This window comes from Bos taurus, chromosome 14 (genome assembly GCF_002263795.3).
Source record: "Bos taurus isolate L1 Dominette 01449 registration number 42190680 breed Hereford chromosome 14, ARS-UCD2.0, whole genome shotgun sequence".
Classification (NCBI taxonomy): Eukaryota; Metazoa; Chordata; class Mammalia; order Artiodactyla; family Bovidae; genus Bos; species Bos taurus.
In genome coordinates this window covers 51,846,171-51,864,460 of record NC_037341.1, presented here as the reverse complement: position 1 = coordinate 51,864,460, position 18,290 = coordinate 51,846,171, and the positions used below count along the sequence as shown (strand labels likewise).

The following is an 18,290-nucleotide window of genomic DNA, read 5'->3' as shown; positions in this document are numbered from 1 at the left end:
TCCTTTGTCTCTCACCATCAAATCCCCTCACACTGTCACTCATTACTGAATTCCATTTTTCCTCAAGGTAATACACATAACAAATGCATGTGACCTTATTCCAAACAATAAGACATTAACAGAAAGCACTCTGAGAAACATAGGACTATTTTTTAACAGGTATCACCAATTATTCCAAATGGATTTTCCAAGTAATAAACATTATTTAGTATGGAAAATTAATATATAAGTTTCAAGCAACATTGAGAGGAGAAAAATATTTTAGGAAGCATCGTGGTAGACAGGGGGAAGCATTTCCTGACTATTAACTTATAAATGCATGTTTATTATTGTTACTTATGTGATACAGATTAGCAGCTACACTCATACTTCTGATCTATGTCTTGATACATTTTTTCTTTCCCATATTTAGCCAGGAAAAAAGAAAAGAAAAAGCACTGGCTTACTTCTAAGTACAAGGTTTCCATTAATCTCAGTTTGACTCCAATTTAGCAAATAAATTTATTTTTAACAGGAAAACCCAAACAATGAGCTAGAAATTGAAGATATTATATACAAAGTGAAGTTTTGTTGCCTATAGGGCAAAAGCACAAAAAACAAGAATGGCTTTAAATTAATAATAAAATTGTATACATCCAGGTGTACTGAAGGAAATCTTTCCCATATCTACATAAATGCTGCAAGCATACAGAACTGTTTGTGTTAGACAATCAACAATTATCACCAAATTAATATTATTTTTAAAAGGACATAACTTATAATGTTAAAATCACCATTTCAATAAAAATCCCCCACCCCAATCTGGGATATCACAATTTTTTTTTCAAGATTTGTGAAAATAGAATATCATAAATTTCTTAGCTGGATTAAGGACATTTTGATAATGAGAAAAATATATGTGATCATTTTTTAAATATTTATGTGTGATTTTATAGAAGTATTTACCGTTATTCTAATAATCTATATCAACGATATTTATCAAAATATTTAATTTGCAAAACATGGATCAATAAATATGAAAATATATATTTACTGTACCATTTTCAAACAAATTTTTGGCCACACCATGCAGTCTGTAAGATCTTAGTTACCTGGTCAGGGATAGAACCTGGGGCCACAGCAATTAATGCACCAAGTCCTAACCACTGGACCACCAGGGAATTCCCCTTAATTATATCTTTAAATGTGATCATTTCAAATTTTTAAAATAAATGTAAAAAATTACTTACATGTTTATTATTGACAGAGTATACTTTTCTTAAATAATGTATAGATATTGTTAGTTTGATTTGTTCATAAATTATAAAATGTTCATAGTCATAAATGCATAGAGTTTTCCTTGTATCAACAGAGTTAAATAAGTTACTTAAAAAAACATCAAAATATAAATAAATAAATGACCATTTATGGGTTGATTATGTTTCGTAGATAAATAATGTATAATTTAAACCTATGAATGGCAGAATAAACTTATGGTAGATTATATACACACATTAATGAATACTTAATGATTAAAATGATCACAATATAAATATTCCGAGTTCACTTACCTTAAGAACATCTCCTTGTGCTAAATGAAATGTTCTGGCTGAAATATTGATTCCCTTTCCTGCTTGAACCTGAATACTATAAATGCATTCATGGTTGTTTTCATAGTTCAGTGGATAATTTGGAGAGAGCAAAATGCCTTCATTATTTGTTGCAGATGCACCACATTCAGCTGCAGGTAAAACAGAATATTGAAAAAACACAGTTTAATAGAAAGCATTATCATTTAAAGTAATGTAAAGTATGTAAGTGTAGATGTATTTTACTTTAACTAGAGTCTAACATGAACAAAATGTACAGAATGGTTCTGTGTTGAAGATGACTCATTCCCTCTCAAACAACAGATGGGAAGAAGGAACTACTACACTACTGCCCTGTACAGAACACTTGTACATAAATAGAAATAAACAATAGTTTCAGTATTTTCCGGCCTTGGATGAAGGGACAGCATGGAAAAAGAAAAAGAAAATATTTTTGGGATGCATTTTAAGTTTGTAGATCTCTAACTAATTTACTATTTTAAAATCTATTTACTTTAAATTATAAAAAAAAGTAAAGAGATCAATTTTTTAGAATGATTCTTTTTTTTTTTTAGAATGATTCTTAATCTTTTCATTTTTACCTTTTTTTGAACTTGCCCCTTCTTCCTCCCACTAGTCAGTTTTTTTATGACCCAAGAACTTCAGTAACAAAAAGTAGAATAAACACTACAGTGTCTTTGAAAATGAATATAATAGATAAAACCCACAAACCAATCAATAATGGCAGAGGTTTGGGCATCTTTGGAAATTCTATTAATTTTCCTAGTTTCAAAGATAGAATGGATTAAGGCACTCTCTAATCAGCATATGATACTGCTAACTCTCCAGGACTAACTTTGCAAAATTTTAGTGTCTAAGCACTTAAAGAGAACTATGAATTTCTCATTTTTAAAAATTTAATTTCAATGTATTACTTTAAAAAGATTGTAGTAATACTGCAAAACCAAATGAGTTTTTATAATTCCCAAACATGCTCTTTAGGTATCAGAAATTCAGTGAACTTATCAGCTTTCTATCTTATGTAATAACTTGCTTCATATTATCATTCCATAGGCCAGGGAGAGTCACATTATTCAAGGTTATTACTTTTTAGAAATAAGATTTTTAAATTAATGCTTCATGGGAAGAGTCATAGGAAGTATACAACAAATACACAACAAGGTAGAAGATGATGAATTGCTTTACTTTTTAAATGCTAAAACATTAACAATAATCTGGCAGAAGAAAAAGCACATGTATACCTGTGATGGATTAATTTTGATATTTGGGCAAAACTAATACAATTATGTAAAGTTTAAAAATAAAATAAAATTAAAAAAATAAAATAAAATGGATAACCAAAAAAAAAAAAAAAAAGGCTAATGAGGAACTGAAAATGATCAAGAGGGAGTAGTCAGTATAATATCAACATAGAAAAAAATAATAAAACTAGTGATGTGATGCTAACAATCAACTAGTAACATGACATATCACCTAGTAAAGCTCCTTCAAGTGACTTTTAAGGTAAAAGAAAAACGAAAAACTTTACAGACTTTCAATATTGATTTAAACTATATATCTTATGTAGCAGAAGATTTTGTTTCCTTGAAACTAAATTGTCCTTCACAACATGAATATGAAACCAGCTGATAGAGCACAAACTTGTAGAGATTCCTATGCTTTTAATTACACTATGAAAAATGAAGTGTTAGTTGCTCAATCATGTCCAATTCTGCAACCCCATGGACTGTAGCCTGTCAGGCTCCTCTGTCCACAGAATCTCCAGGCAAGAATACAAGAGTGGGTTGCCATTCCCTTCTCTAGGGGATATTACCAACCAAAGGATCATGCTGTGTAATAATTCAATTTGCCCTCACCTCATATCATCTGAATTACTGAGAAATTCATCCATATAGGACACCATAACATAATACATCTTTCACTTAGTGGGAAAAAATCATTTCTATTTTATTTTAAAAAAATTTTTACTGGAATGTACTTGACTTAAAATGTTGTGTTAGTTTCTGCTGTACAGCAAAGTGAATCATATATATATATATATATATATATATATATATATATATATACACACTCTGTTTTAGATTATTTTCCTATGCTGCTGTGCTGTACTGTCACTCAGGCATGTCTGACTCTTTGCGATCCTATGGACTATAGCCTGCCAGGCTCCTCTCTCCATGGGATTTTCTCAGAAAGAATACTGGAGTGAGTTTCCATTTCCTTCCCCAGGGGATCTTCCTGACCCAGGGATTGAACCTGCAACTCCTGCATCTTCTAACCATTCTTTGCAAATGGTTAGAAGTATGTATATGTTAATCTCAGTCTCCTAATTTATACCCTCTTCCCCCGCAGTGTGTTTCCCTTGTGTCTCAGCTGGTAAAGAATCTGCCTGCAACGCGGGAGACCTGGGTTCGAACCCTGGGTCGGGAAGATCCCTTAGAGAAGGGAATGGCTACCCACTCAAGTATTCTGGCCTGAAGAATTCCATGGACTGTATAGTCCATGGGGTTGCAGAGTTGGACATAACTGAGAGACATTCACTACACTTCACTTTCACTTTCCCCTTAGTAATCATAAATTTATTTTTTATATCTGTGACTCTATTTCTATTTTGCAAATAAGTTCATCCATATCATTTTTTTTAGATTCCACATATAAGCAGTATCATTTCTCTGTCTGATTACTTTACTCAGTATGATAATCTCTATGTCTACCCATGTTGCTGCAAATGGCATAATTCCATTACTTTTTATGGCTGAGTGATATTCCGTTGTATATATGTATCATATTTTCTCTATCCATTCATCCACTGATAGACACTTAGGTTGTTTCCAAGTCCTGACTATTGCAAACAGTGCTGCAATGAACAGTGGGGTGCATGTTTCTTTTCAAATTATGGATTTCTTGAGATATTTGCCTAGGAGTGGGATTACAGGATCGTATGGTAGCTCTATTTTTAGTTTGTTAAGGAACCTCCATAGTGTTCTTCATAATAGTTTTATCAATAATAGTTGTACCAATGTCCCACCAACATTGTAGGAGGGTTCTCTTTTCTCCACACTTCTCCAGCATTTATTGTTTGTAGATTTTTTGATGATGGTCATTCTGACTAGTGTGAGGCAATATCTCATTATAGTTTTGTATTGCATTTCATTGATGATTAGTGATGTTGGGCATCTTTTCATGTGCTTTTTGGTCTTTTGTATTTCTTCTTTGGAGAAATGCATATTTAGACCTCCCACCCATTTTCTGATTGGGTTGTTTGTTTTGATATTGAGCTGAATGAGCTGTTTGTGTATTTTGAAGATTAATCCCTTCTTGGTCACCTCCTTCGCAAATATTTTGTATCATTTTTGGGTTGTCTTATTTAAGGTTTCCTTTGCTGTACAAAAGCTTTTAAGCTTAATTAGGTCACATTTGTTTATTTATATATTTTTATTTTCACTACTCTAGGAGGAGGATTGAAAAAGATCTTCCTGTGATTTATGCCAGAGAGTGTTCTGTCTGTGTTTTCCTCTAAGAGTTTTATAGTATCCAGTCTTACATTTAAGGCTTTAATCCATTTTGAGTTTACTTTTGTGTATCGTGTTAGGGAGTGTTCTAATTTCATTTTTGCTTTATTTTATACATGTAGTGGTCAACCTTCCCAGCATCACTTATTGAAGTGACTTTTCTTCATTATATATTCTCTCATTCTTTGTTAAATTTAAGTGATCAGAGGAGCTTGCGTTTGTCTATGGACTTTATGCTCTGTTCCATTGTCTATATTTCTGTTTTTGTGCCAGTACCATGCTGTTTAATTATTGCCACCTTGTAGTACATTCTGAAATCAGGGAGCCCGATTCCCCCACCTCTGTTTTTCTTTCTCAAGATTGCTTTGGCTACTTGGGTTTCTTGTGCTTCCAAACAAATTGTAAACATTTTCTGTTCTAATTCTGCAAAAAATGCCATTGGTATCTTGATAGGGATTGCACTGAATCTATGGATTGCCTAGGATAGTATGGTCATTTTGACAGTACTAATTATTCCAGTTTAAGAACATGGTATATCCTTCCATCTGTTTCTGTCATCTCTGATTTCTTTCATCAGTATCTTATAGTTTCCTGAGAACAAGTCTTTTGCTTCTTACATAGGTTTATTTCTAGGTATTTTATTATTTTTGATGCTGATTGTTAGTGTATAGAAATGCAAGAAATTCCTATGTATTAATTTTGCATGCTGCAACTTTACCAGATTCATTGATAAGCTCTAATAATGCTCTGGTAACATCTTAAGGATTTTTTATATACAGTATCATGCCATCTGCAAATAACAATGGTTTTACTTCTTCTTTTCCAACTTGGATTCCTTTTATTTCTTTTTTCTCTCTGATTATTATGGTTAAGACTTCCAAAACTATGTTTAATAAAAGTGGCAAGAGTGGACATCCTTGTCTTGCTCCTGATCATTTCTATTTTAAATTTTCCTGCTTTCCTCCTCACTAGCTTACTGGAATCTAGGCATGCTTATGGGGTATGACAAATATTCTCAGATAATACAGAAGATCCAGAATATACATATGTGTTTATTGGTTAGATTATTTATTAGGGAGTGCAAGCACTTTTAAATTATGTTATAGAATCATGGAGTTCTGAAAATATAACAGCTTGCAAAATACTGAAAACACTCATTTATAGCCAAAGCTTTACTATTCAGAGGTTAGTTTTAAAATTAAGCTCTTTTACCTATATGGTTTTGTCAAGTTATTTTCCTCTCTAAGCCTCAATACTGTTATTATTACAGTGGAAATAATAATACCCTCTTCAAGGTATGTTTGTGTGTGTTATTACAGGTAAATAATACATGTAGAGCATTTAGCAGAGAACTGGCATACAAGAAGCGCTTCCCTGGTGGCTCAGACTGGAATCTGCCTGCAATGAAGAAGACCCATATTTGACCCCTGGGTTGGGAAGACATGCTGGAGTAGGGGATGGGTATCCACTCTAGTGTTCTTATCTGGATAATTCAAGGGATGGAAGAATCTGGGGTGGCTACAGTCCATGGGGTCACAAAGAGTCGGGCACAAGAACTCAATAAATTAAAGCTATCAATATGAATATTTTATGTATAAGTATAATGGTAGCATCATGCTGTATACAAAGAAAAATAGTTTAGGATGTATATATATATTGCCCCAGTGTGATAGAAAGGCATTTAGGTCTGAAAGCCAACAGACTCTTCCTAATTTTGGAGAATTATTTATGATATTAAAATTATGTTAACTGAACATATTACAAGCCCCACAATAAAGGCCAAATGATAGGTTACTTCAGCTACCCTTCAAAATACACTAATAATTTATTGTAATATTCTCAACATTTGAATAGGTATTAAGTGACTTCTAATTTAAACATTGGTTTTTAGTATATAATTTAAAGGAGAGTTTCCTTTTATATAAAAAATAACCTGCTTTGGTCATATTTTAATATTTCAGTTGGTTCTAATGGAAGACATTTTTACATATTGAAGTATAGGGAAATCACTCCAGCTAATTAATGATTTAACTTGAATTTTATGCCAATTAAAACAGCCTGTTTGTAGTTTACCAAAGATATATTGAGGCTATGGTTTTTCCAGTGGTCATGTATGGAGGCGAGAGTTGGACTGTGAAGAAAGCTGAGTGCCGAAGAATTGATGCTTTTGAACTGTGGTGTTGGAGAAGACTCTTGAGAGTCCCTTGGACTGCAAGGAGATCCAACCAGTCCATTCTAAAAGAGATCAGCCCTGGGTGTTCTTTGGAAGGAATGATGTTCAAGCTGAAACTCCAGTACTTTGGCCACCTCATGAGAAGAGTTGATTCATTGGAAAAGACTCTGATGCTGGGAGGGAGTGGGGGCAGGAGGAGAAAGGGACGACAGAGGATGAGATAGCTGGATGGCATAACTGACTCGATGGACATGAGTTTGAGTGAACTCCGGGAGATGGTGATGGACAGGGAGGCCTGGCGTGCTGCAATTCATGGGGCCGCAAAGAGTCAGACACGACTGAGCGACTGAACTGAACTGAAAGATATATTGCACATCTGCTTCAATAATTAAAAAATAAGTTACAATGACCAGAAGGAAAGAATACCCATGTTAAAAACAAATATTAAATGCCTCCTTTCCTAAGATGCCAATGTTGGTACTCCTTTGATTTATAAAACTCCCTTCACAGGTGCTGATGACATTCTGACTCACTATACACATGGTGATATGTTTTTTTTTTTTTTAAGCCTTGAAATGATGTATTCTTGACTTGTTTGATTTTTTTTTTCTCTTTGTTCTGAAAGGATATAAAACTGTGCTAAAACCATGCTTCTTTGGAGCAATTCTTTAAGTTATCTGAGAGGCTTGTCTCCAGGCCATAATCCTCAGTTTTGCTCAGAACTTTTTTCTATTCCTAGTTGTTTAATATGTCCATTGACATTTCCATTGTAAAATAGCTACAAATTTGGTGAAATAACAATCAGGACTGAAACCAGAATAGAAGAATATAAGGAAGAAAATCTGAATTAAATTAGCACATTTCTCATTTAGTCAGGACTCATTATAAATTGTGGGCCCAGAACAAACTTGAAATACACTGTACTTGTTGAAAACATGTTAAGAATTTCAAGAGACCAATAGAACATTAAACTAAGCATGGCCCTTCTCAGCATGAAGCCCCTACTGTGGGACTGCATGGATTTCACATCCATAAAGCCAATTCTGCATTTATTTTTTGTAACAAATCTACAAAGTAAAACTTATTTTCTCCAGTTTTATAGATGAAGACATTAAACTGAGCTTCCTTGCTAAAATTGGACAAATGGTGTGTATCAGAGATGAGATTTATTTATCTGTCATTGTCCATGGTATTAAAGGTGTGAACACATAGTTTCTCTTTCAGATCAAAATCATTTTTTAGTGTGAAATGAGGGATTATTAATAACTATTCCACAGAGCAGTTGTAAATTAAGTCTATTCCAGATAAACTGAGTTGGATTGCTTTTTAATTTATACTTTGATGCACACACTATTTAAGGGCATTATATTAAAAATTAAAAGCATTATTTTGTGCAGGCTGGGGTATATCCTGGTGGTCAGAATACATATAATTTATAAATCTGCATTCCATTATTCATAATTATTAATGCTTGGAATGATGATCTTATATCATGGAAACATCTTAAACATAAAAAGATGAAAATCTGTTCAGGATGTGCTACCTATGTATACAGAAAAGCAAACAAATTTAATTTTTATGAGTTTTAATAAAATAAAATGTTTTACTAACAACAAGTAAAGGAGGAACTTATTTAGCCACAGTGCTAAAACCCAGAAGTTATGAGATTAATAAACTTTTCACATGGAATCTCATCTTTGATTTTATCTTTTAATTTAAAATATACAAAACATTGGCTTCTTAGCACTAGATGCAGTAATAACATCTGCCCTGTATAAGCTCTTTCCACACTTGGGCTACAGAAGTTTTGTTTGCCAAGTGGAATTGCATAGGATTAAATGTTGAAATTAACAATTATCTTTGCACAGTTTGACTATCTCCCAAGTCTAGCTCAGCAGGTAAAGAATCCACCTGCAGTGCAGGAGACCTGGGTTCAATCCCTGGGTTGGGAAGATCCCCTGGAGGAGGGAAAGGCTACCCACTCCAATATTCTGGCCTACAGAATTCCATGGACAATCCATGGGGTCTCAAAAATCAGACACAACTGAGTGACTTTCACTTTTACTTCAAGTCTAGCAATGAACATATTTCTATGTCTGTTGCATAATTTCCAAATGTAAATCTAATCCTGTACTTTCTGCCTAACAAATACTCACCATCAGCAAATCAAATCCACAGAATGTCACATAAGGCCATTTATAATGTTACTCTTGCCTTTCTAGCTATTACCCACCATTACTTCCCCTGGACCTTGTAATTTGCCTATCTTCAGCTACTGGCCCTTTGCTACAGTCTCACATTCCAGGCCTTTGTACATTTTGCTTTCTCCTCTTGTAAGCACAACCTCTAGTCCCAAGGGATGCAGTTTTAGGGCCCAAATAAAGAAGAAAATGACTTAACAAGAAATAATTGTGTTATAGTTCTTTCCAGCATCAAGTGGCTGTGATGGTGTAAGGAATAAATCAAACAACGTTACATTGAATTATCAAGGATAATTCCCATAAATAGTCCTGGCTGCAATGTTCATAAATGTCCAGGAAAAATACTTAAACTATGACACTTTTCATTATATATGATGTAACTATCACAGCATGTTTTTACAAGACATATTATTGTCAAACTGTTATTGAATATTCTCAAGAAACATTACTATTAACTGAGAAGAGAATCTAGCAGCAAAACAGCTAAAGTTAAGAGAGGAGAAGAATGACTATTTGATTCTAGGAAGGTAAGTTTATTTTTAAAAAAGACAAAAAAAGTCAACTACACAGTAAAGAAGAGTTTGAGTAAGGGAAACTATAAAATCCAAGTTGAGTTGAAAAAAGATGAGCTGAAAAATAGTCATCATCTCCCATCATAATGACATTTATGGATGCGCAGCGGTCACTGAACAAACAAATCTGTGACTTTATTGCATCAGTGCAGTGCTAGGGCTTTAGTCAGGTGCTATATGATGAATTACATATATAAGGTAATAGCTACTAAATCATGTCCAGCTCTTTGGAATCCATTGGATTGTAGTCTGCTAGGCTCCTCTATTCAGGCAAGAATATTGGTTGTTGCTGTTGTTCAGCCCATAGTTCTTCAGACACTCTATCAGATCTAATCCCTTGAATCTATTTGTCACTTCTACTGTATAATTGTAAGGGATTTGATTTAGGTCATACCTGAATGGCCTAGTGGTTTTTCCTACTTTCTTCCATGGACAAGATGGCGGAGTAGAAGGATGTGTGCTCATCTTCTCCTACAAGAACTCCACAATTGCAACTAGCTGCTGAACAATCATCTTCAGGAGAATGTTGGATCCCACCAAAAAATGATGCCTTGCATCCAAGGGCAAAAGAAAAGCCCCAACAAAACGGGAGGAAGGGTGAAATCATGTTTAGAATCAAACCTCATACCTGCCAGAGACGCTTGGAGGGTACAAACAAAACCTTGTGTGCACCAGGACCCAGGGACCACACAAGAGACTGAGCAAGACCTGCCTTTGAGTGTTTGAGTGTCTCCTATGGAGGCATGGGTCAGCAGTGGCCTGCCACAGGAACAGGGACTCTGGCAGCAGACCTTTGATGTGTGAGCATGTGGCTTAAGTCCTCTTGGAGGAGGTCACCATTAGCCCCACCATAGAGCTGTTGAGCAGACAACCCACAAATTGAAGAACAATTATAGAAAAGAAGTTCTCACACTGTTGCAAAAGTTCTAGGGCCCACAACAGATTTCCCAACCTGGGGATCTGGTAAAGGGACTGAGAACCCCCAGGGAATTTGACTTTGAAGGCCAGTGGGATTTGATTACAGAACTTCCATTAGACTGGGGAAACAGACTCTTGGAGGCACAAAAAAACCCTTGTGCTCACCAAGAGCCAGGAGAAAGCAGCAGTGACCCCACAAGGGATTGAGCCAGACTTCCCTGTGTGTGTCCAAGAGTCTCCAGTGGGGGCATGGGCCAGAAGTGGCCTGCTACAGGGTAGAGGCCCCGAATACAGGAGTCCTGGGAGCCACAACATGCTGGCATAAGTTCTTTTGAAGGAAGTCACCATTATAGCCAATGGAAACAGGAAGTCACCATTACCAACAATGGAAACCATGAGAGACTTTATTTTTAGGGGGCTCCAAAATCACTGCAGATGGTGACTGCAACCATGAAATTAAAAGATGCTTGCTCCTTGGAAGAAAAGTAATGGCCAACCTAGACAGTGTATTAAAAATCAGAGACATTCCTTTGCCAACAAAGGTCTGTCTAATCAAGACTATGGTTTTTCCAGTAGTCATGTATGGATGTGAGAGTTGAACCTTAAAGAAAGCTGAGTGCCGAAGAATTGATTTTGAACTGCAGTGTTGGAGACAACTCTTAAGCATCCCTTGGACTGCAAGGAGATCTAACCAGTCCATCCTAAAGGATATCAGTCCTGAGTGTTCATTGGAAGGACTGATGCTGAAGCTCCAGTATTTTGTCCACCTGATGTGAAGAAATGACTCATTGGAAAAGACCCTGATGCTGGGAAAGATTGAAGGCAGGAGGAGAAGGGGTTGACAGAAGATGAGATGGTTGGATGGCATCACTGACTCGATGGACATGAGTTTGAGGAAGCTCTGGGAGTTGGAGATGAACAGGGAAGCCTGGCGTGCTGCAGTCCATGGGGTTGCAGAGTTGGACAAGACTGGGTGAGTGAACTGAACTGAACTGAACCATTACAGCCATTACTCCCATGGTAGTTTGACCTCAGGGAGGAAACACAGCCCCAACCATCAGCAGAAGACTAAATTAAAGATTTATGGAGCATGGTACCACCATGGACAGACCAAGATCCAGTTTGCCCAACTGCCAGTACCTCCCATCAGTAAGCTTTCACAAGCCTTTTATCCTTATCCATCAGAGGCCAGAGAGAATGAAAACCACAATCACAGAAAACTAACCAATCTGATTACATGGGTCACAGCCCAGTCTAACTTAATGAAACTATGAGCCATGCCATGTAAGGCCATTCAAGACAGACGGGTCATGTTGGAGAGTTCTGACAAAATCTGGTCTGCTGGAGAAGGGAATAGCAAACCACTTCAGTATTCTTGCCTTGAGAACCCCATGAGCGGTAATACTGGAGTGGTAGCCATTTCCTTCTCCAGGGATCTTGCAGACCCAGGGGTCAAACTTGATTCTCCTGTGCCTCATTTTTTTTACTTGCTGAGCTATCAGGGAAGCCTATATATATATATATATATATATATATATATATATATATATATATGAAACATTTGCTCTAATAAATGCAAGCTTAACAGAGTATATACACTAAAATATTTGAAACGGCTAGAAGCAGATAATAATATGTTCCGATTTGGAAAAACTGATTGATTCATTTGATAAAATTTATGAAATCTTTATTATATACTGGGCATAGGAGGTAGCATGTTGAAGCTCCTCATATAATTTACTTTCTGGCAGAAAGAAACATGTTTACTTTGTAGTTATCCAAATAAACATACAGTATGTGAAAACAGGTAGTTGGAAGCCCTGACTTTTTTTTGAGTAAAGTCAAGACTTCCCTGAAGGATTGAAATTAGTATATTAAGGGTGATGGCAGAAGGTGGGTTGGGAGAAATAATAGCCTACACAGAAGGAATGGGTCTGAAAACATTATGAGGGGCCCATGACAGGTTCTGAGAACTGAAAGATACAGTATGAGAAAGACTGTGGTAAAGAACACACCTGTCAATGCAGGACACATAAGATAAGCGTGTTCTATCCTTGGGTCGGAAGGTTCCCTTAGGGGAGGGCATGGCAATCCACTCCAGTATTCTGGCCTGGAGAATTCCCATGGACAGAGGAGAGCCTGGTGGGCTACAGTCCGTATGGTCACAAAGAGTCAGACACAACTGAAGCAACTGAGCACGCATGCAATGTTAATTTAGAGGTAGGGTCTCCGTTGTTTACCTAGTATGGTAGGGGGAAAATGTTTTTTCTGAGGTATGTATGAAAGGAGAGTGTCACTAAGTGGGTGGCAGAAGATGAAGAACAGAGGAGAAGACTGATGAGCTACACTACATTCATAACATTTTTGTTTTGAGATTTTGAGTTAGAAAACTATTGCATTGGAGTTCAGGGTCTGCAATGTTTTGTGGAAGTGAAGAAAGCACACTTTTCCCTACTTTAATGTAAGCTCAGCACCTTTTTTTCTTTTTTCATTATTTGGTCTAGAATGAATACATGTTCTTGATAACTAATGTCACTAACTTACAAAGCCTAAATCTGTTAATACACGTGTGCATGCTCAGTTGCTCAGTCATGTCTGACTCTGTGATCCCAAGGACTGTGGCCTTCCAGGCTCCTGTCCATGGAGTTTTTCAGGCAAGAATACTGGAGCGGGTTGACAACTCCTCTACTCCAGGGGATCTTCCCATTTCAAGGACTGAAACCGTATCTCTTGTGTCTCCTGCATCGGCAGGCAGATTCTTCACCATTAGTGCCATCTTGTTATTATGAGTTTTCTACAAAATAATCAATGTCAAACAATCACTATTAATTAGGTGATAATATCTCTCTGTCAGATTTTAACTGAATGATCATCTTTAAACCATACGAATTAATAATATGAAAACATTACACAATTTAGCAGTATATTGGGAAAACAATATTTTAGAGAATAGTCTCTCATGCTCTTTATAGAATATAAATATGTTCTATGCAATCTCCAGTTTAAATTCTGCTTATTATGATTCCTTTATTTTATGAAAAACAAGTCCCACTCATATAAAATACATTTTAAAAATTTAAACCTACAAATTAATAAATCTATTTGCATTATCAATATTAAACTCTTTGCTGAGTTAAAAATAATATGCCAATTAATGTGGCTTTGTTTGGATTGGGGTAGGAGAGATATGTGTACTGAATTCAGGTGATAAGAGTTACAGCTACAGTGTGGAATTCAGTAGAACTAGGATACCCATTGAATTTCACATTTTTTTTTTTTACAAAAAAACAGGCCAGCCTATGCATCATTTATCTCCATAATTGAGATATTAAAAATAAACAAAACAACAAAATCTGGTGGTGTCTACTGCGTGCATACAGTTATATATTTTCAGATAAACTGGTAAAATATTTTTCAGTAATTTGGCTGGGAAATTTGAAAATGCCGATGAATAGAGAAGTTCACAATTATTTTTAAGAATGGCAAAAACACCACAATATTGTAATTAGCCTCCAATTAAAATAAATAAAAAACAAACAAAAATAAATTTTCATTACATTAAGACTCATTCTCATAAAAAAATGGAATTTGCAATGCAATTGAATCTCATGCTATTTTGAAAGCCTCATGAGTTATTTTAAAAATGCTTAGTGAAAGTGTTTAAAATAAACTCATATTATTCAAAAGAAAAAAAACTTAGAAAGTTTTTAATCCTAAACATATGGAGTGTTAAGAAAGGTGTAGCACTAATATATTTCCATATATTTAATCATTACTAGAGGAAAAATAATGGTAATATGTGATTATGTTCATAGAAGAGAGTGTGTAAAGATTCAAACTGCTATATTCAAATCAATCAATATTTTGTGTCAAATATATGGATTTATCTATTTTTATTTTTTTACTTTTTATTATCTAATTGAGCTCATTTTGTTTCAAATCTAATTTCTACTGTATTTCATCAAATTAAAACACCATTGATTGTAAGAGGCATCATTATTTTACATGATTCTAAGAAAAGATTACATGTTACCAATAAACTATGGCAGTCATTGAATGTGAGATATATAACAATTTCAGACATATTAAAATTTTTTGAAAAGAGCATCTAAAATGTAAAATATAATAAAATGTGTTAATGAGATTTGATATATTTAGGAATACTTCTAATATTCCTTCATGACTTGGCAGTATTAATAACACATTTGTTTTTTTAGAAATTTTCTATCAGATTTTTTTTCTGAAATTGGTATTAATGTTTGGATTTTAGAAAGAAGTGAAAATTAAAGTGTAAAAAGTTATTAATTTCCTTATGACACCACTGAAAATATGAGAACCATTAGTATTACTTGTATAAAGTCAGATTTTTTTTCCTTCCCTTTGCTGTTTTTAGTGGAGAAGGCAATGGCACCCCACTCCAGTACTCTTGCCTGGAAAATCCCATGGACGGAGGAGCCTGGAAGGCTGCAGTCCATGGGGTCGCTGAGGGTCGGATACCACTGAGCGACTTGACTTTCACTTTTCACTTTCATGCATTGGAGAAGGAAATGGTAGCCCACTCCAGTGTTCTTGCCTGGAGAATCCCAGGGACAGGGGAGCCTGGTGGGCTGCCATCTATGGGGTCGCACAGAGTCGGACACGACTGAAGTGACTTAGCAGCAGCAGCAGCTGTTCTTAGGCAATAGTGATACTTAACTGGCTTTCTCTTTCTAGACTCTCTAAATATAATTATATATATATAATTGTATATATATATATAATTGTATATAACCAAGAACAAATTAGTGCTTGTTAAAAATATTTATAAATCAACCGTATTAAAATATTTCCAGTGGAAGAATTTAATTTGTGATTTGATATTTTTTGCCTTAAAAATTCATTTAAATGCACTTTCTATATTCATTTTTTTACTATGAAAAATCACAGTAATCATTATTGCCATGCAGACTCATTCTGTAAGTTCAAAGCATTTTTTTTTTTAATCAAATAAAAAATTTCCAGTGAAAAAGTGTGAAGGAATTCCTATAATCCAACATCGTCCTTTCATGGTTTCTTCCTTCCATAAACAGCTATTGAGGGTCAGTAAGTTTATTTATTCATTACAAATAATATTACCAACAATAATACTTAAAGACACACAAGGTACTACGTTACTTAGGTTTTTAGGATAAGCCCCTTGTCCTAAAGTAATATGCAGTCTAGAGGAGAGATAGACAGGGAAACTGGTACATGTATGAATATGAAATCTGTAGTGTGATACAAGCTTGTGCAATTGCCTGGGATGACCAAAATGAGCAGTCCATACATTTTAAAGTATCAATAAGAAAATAATGTCAGGGACAACTTCATGCAGTAGGTCACCCTTAGTCTGACTCAAAGAAGAGATTTCAATGCTAATCAAAATATATGAGAAAGACATTCTAGGCCAAGGAAACTGCTAAAATGCAAACACATATGGACTGACACAGTTAAAATAACCAGTGGCTCTATATGCTGTTTTAAGAAATTCAGATTTTATCACACAGGCACTAGAGATCCATTGTAGTGTTTTAAGGTGAAAAATACAGTCAGATTTGAAAAACCCATTAAGGCAGTTCTATGGGGAATGGATTATAGCCCTGGCTTCCTAAAGGGAGAAAGACCTAGAGAAGATTATTGTAGCATTTCAATTAGAAGGTGGTGAGAACTTGGACTAAAATGATGGAGGAAGAGGAGATCAAAAATAAAAATTATAGAAAGAGGAGTCGCTTTGTGTATGTTGGTGAACTTACTTTTGTACATGATGAATTTAGTATATCTATGGGATATTAGGAGAGAAGTCCACTAAGGAGCTAGACACATTTGTAGTCATGGTATTGATATTTTAAACTACAGACAAAAGAATTTATCCAGGTAAGAGATATAAATTGATAAGAAAAGCAAACTAAGTCCAGAATTCATGGAGCACCAGAAAAGGCAAATGGGACATTCACAAAAGGTGGTAACATGGAAGAATAGGGAGCGGATAATTCCAAGAAAAAAATCTCAGTAGTATTGTGTCAGAGAGAGTTAAGATGAATACCAAAAATTTACTTCTTTGGGTAAGTAAGAGCTTGAGAAAGGAGGTAAGACAAGACTTTAATGATATGGCTATAAAGGGAGGTAGAAAAATACAAGGATAGCCAGCAGTGACTCAGGTTTAAAGAAATATTTTGTTGTTGCTGTTGATGTTTGTGTTGGTTGTTTGTTTGTTTTGTTATTTTGGTTTTGAGGTTATTTTAAACTTAAAAAATTTGAAGATGTTTATGTTACAACAGTACAGACATATAGGCTAAACGGATTTTCAAAAGTCATCTCTGATTCTGAGGACTTAATAGTCTAGCATCCTAAGTGAAAGTTAAAGTCGCTCAGTCCTGTCTGACTCTTTGCGACCCTATGGACTATACAGTCCATGGAATTCTCCAGGCCAGAATACTGGAGTGGGTGGCCTTTCCCTTCTTCAAGGGACCTTCCCAACCCAGGGATCGAACCCAGGTCTCCCTCATTGCAGGTGGATTCTTTACCAGCTGAGCCACAAGGGAAGCCCTTTTAGTATCCTAAAACCAGAGTAATAAATTTACTTGGAAAAATCTGTGTGATTTTAAATGTGATAAGTGAAGTCAGGTTTAAATTCCACATATACTATAATGACTGCTATAAAACAAACATATAAAGAAAGTGCCATAAGAATGTAAAAATACATTATGTTATTTTTATATGTGATTCATTATTTTAAAATTCAGTGAATAAAATGATATTAGGGATGTTCAAAACATGTTTCCTATCCAAAGATTGAAGTACAATATCTTTCATCTAAAATAGTTTTAGATTAAGCATGCAATTAATAAAGTTCTCTCCTGGGACTGGGGAAGAATGAAAGCAGAAGATGGGAGCAGACAACTTCTTCATGTGTTTTCCTGTATTACTTTAGCGTGAGTACCATCTCGCTAACATTTTTAAATGGAAGGATAATAAAGCAAATAAGAAACACATAATTTCTTAAATATTAGGGTTATTTCCATGCTATTGAATGTTCTCTACTACTAAATGAAATGATTCAAATGTTACAGTAAGCAAAAATTTTTAAAGCATATAAAAATACATTTCTAGAGGTAAGTATATAATATAATGAATGTGTAAAGACTATGTTAGCTAAGTTAAGGTATTGAAATAAAACATGCAATTACATTAGGAAAAATAAAATCTGCATTAAGCAAATTTTGTCATTTATGCAGTATTACTGATTTGCATTTCATTGTATATATGAAATAAAAATTGTTCTGAAGATAGATGATAGCTATTTATTCCCA

At 34.9% G+C, this 18,290-nt stretch overlaps 1 protein-coding gene across 1 annotated transcript in view; it reads right to left on the bottom strand.

Annotated features, from left to right (window-relative positions):
* Positions 1-18,290, bottom strand: part of CSMD3 (CUB and Sushi multiple domains 3) — a 1,470,240-nt gene that overhangs the window by 411,330 nt on the left and 1,040,620 nt on the right. Inside the window, exon 23 of the mRNA NM_001424929.1 lies at positions 1,551-1,720. Coding sequence (NP_001411858.1) covers positions 1,551-1,720 — 170 coding nt within the window. The remainder of the gene's footprint in view (positions 1-1,550; positions 1,721-18,290) is intronic.